Source organism: Salmo salar, chromosome ssa18 (assembly GCF_905237065.1).
Source record: "Salmo salar chromosome ssa18, Ssal_v3.1, whole genome shotgun sequence".
NCBI classification, from domain to species: domain Eukaryota; kingdom Metazoa; phylum Chordata; class Actinopteri; order Salmoniformes; family Salmonidae; genus Salmo; species Salmo salar.
Genome location: NC_059459.1, coordinates 77386444 through 77388826, shown reverse-complemented (window position 1 = coordinate 77388826; position 2383 = coordinate 77386444). Strand labels below are relative to the sequence as shown.

The window sequence follows — 2383 nt, the reverse complement described above, 5'->3', positions numbered from 1 at the left end:
CTCCTCTCTTTCCCTCTCTCCCTCCTCCCTCCCTCACCCCCGTCTACCCCTCTCTCCTCTCTTTCCCTCTCTCCCTCCTTCCTCCCTCACCCCCGTCTACCCCTCTCTCCTCTCTTTCCCTCTCTCCCTCCTTCCTCCCTCACCCCCGTCTACCCCTCTCTCCTCTCTTTCCCTCTCTCCCTCCTCCCTCCCTCACCCCTGTCTACCCCTCTCTCCTCTCTTTCCCTCTCTCCCACCAGAGGGGTGCTGGTCGAGGGGAGTTGCTGTTGTCTCTGTGTTACCAGTCCACCACCAGTACTCTAACAGTGGTGGTGTTGAAGGCTCGCCACCTGCCCAAGACCGATAACCACACAACCTCAGGTAACACACACACACACACACACACACACACACACACACACACACACACACACACACACACACACACACACACACACACACACACACACACACACACACACACACACACACACACACACACACACACACAGTGTTATTCTGTCAGATATGACTCACACAGGCCCTTTTGGGTCCGGGTCAAAGCTAGTACACTAGAGAGTAGGATATCACTTGGGACAGACATACAACTCTTCATACAAGTCGTAATGACACAGACAGAGACAAGATGGAGCTAATTTGATCTCCTGGTAATATACAACCACTTTAGAAGCACAGAGTTTAGGCCGGTACATACCACCCTAACACACACACACACACACACACACACACACACACACACACACACACACACACACACACACACACACACACACACACACACACACACACACACACACACTCTCTCTCTCTATCATCTCCTCTGTATCGATCTCTGTATTGATCCTTGGCTGGAATAATGTGCTATGAATTCTATTCTCTCTCTCTCCCCCCTCCCTGCCTCCCTCCCTCCCTCCAGAGCCGTATGTGAAAGTCAACCTGTTCCAAGGGAAGAAGCGTGTCAGTAAGAAGAAGAGCCATGTAAAGAAGTGTTCCCCCAACCCTGTGTTCAACCAGCTGTTTGTGTTTGACGTGTCCTCCCAGGAGAGGCTGAGGGAGACCAGCGTGGAGCTCCTCCTAATGGACTCTGAGTCTCCACCAACCAGGAGGGGGGACTCCACCCGCTCCCCCAACCCCGTCCTGGGGCGCCTGGTCCTGGGTAACGCCGCCTCCGGCACCCCTGGAGAGCACTGGAGGGAGATCTGCGACCACCCGCGCAGGCAGATCGCCAAGTGGCACGCCCTGTCCGAGGACTAGGGTTTTAGGGTTGTGATGGCGTAAGGGCGTTGCCTAGAAACCAGGCGTTGCCTAGAAACCGGCAGGTTAACCAACCACCGCCAAGGAACTGTTGCTAAGTGAAAGGGGGTATCGGTTTGGGAGGGGGAGGGGGGGTCATTCTAAGTGATGTCATTAATCAGTCAGTCATTCTGTCAATTTATCGATCGTTGAAGTCATTAGGGTTTGGTGACCGAGGAACCCGATCGTCCGTCTACGATTCCAAAACCCCCGGTAATGAAATTATATCTCCATGGCAACAACAACCGATCGTCACGGGCAACCGTGTGCAGTGCAGAACGTCCCAGTAACTGTCGCTAACGCTCTTCTTCTACTATTGTTACTATAAATATTACTCCGTTGTAAGATGGAAACAAAATAACTAAACCTGTTAATATTACTACTGCTGTATAAAGATGTGAATTTTCAACCCTTTATTTTCTAAAGATGCTATCTATTATTTATCAAATGTTTTATTTATTTATTTGTTGGTTTTTGTACTCTTCTGGTTGAGTTCCTGACTATGTTTTGTAAGTGAAAGTGGTATTTCATATCATTGCATCAGAGAGGGGCGAGAAAATCCTAAATGAGGTGACAAGAACGAAGCTTGGAGTGCATAAAGGACATTGTGGTGTGCACGTGTGTGTGCGTGTGTGTGTGTGCGTTTAGGTCAGAGGGGATGAGAGGCAGTGTGTATTCTGTCTTCTTTACTGTGAGCACAAAGTCAGCCTGAAATGTACCTTACTATAAAACATGTTCTGAGAATAATGCCTCAAACGTCTGTGTGTGTTTTATTTCAACGCTTCACACACATATCCTTCAAATAAACACAGGTTTTAACGTCCTGTACACAAATCATACACCCTGAACTTCAGTTCCTAGTGTGCCTGAGCAGAATAATTTAAAGTTTTAGAATCTAATGAACGTCCCAGAATCCACTGAACGTTCTATAGAATCTAATCAAGATTCCCTTACATTCCACTGGCCTGTCCTCAGAACATCTTGGAGTTGTTTATCGCTCCCTCCCTCCCTCCCTCCCTCCCTCCCTCCCTCCCTCCCTCCCTCCCTCCCTCCCTCCCTCCCTCCGTCTCTGAGAGGATGATGTAATCAG

General features: G+C 49.4%; 1 protein-coding gene across 1 annotated transcript in view; it reads left to right on the top strand.

Moving 5' to 3' along the window:
- The window catches only part of syt4 (synaptotagmin IV), an 8643-nt gene extending 6599 nt beyond the window's left edge, over positions 1-2044 (top strand). The window contains 2 exon segments of the mRNA NM_001140430.1: positions 240-360; positions 917-2044. Coding sequence (NP_001133902.1) covers positions 240-360; positions 917-1254 — 459 coding nt within the window. The 3' untranslated portion in view covers positions 1255-2044.
- The last annotated feature ends 339 nt before the right edge of the window (positions 2045-2383 follow it).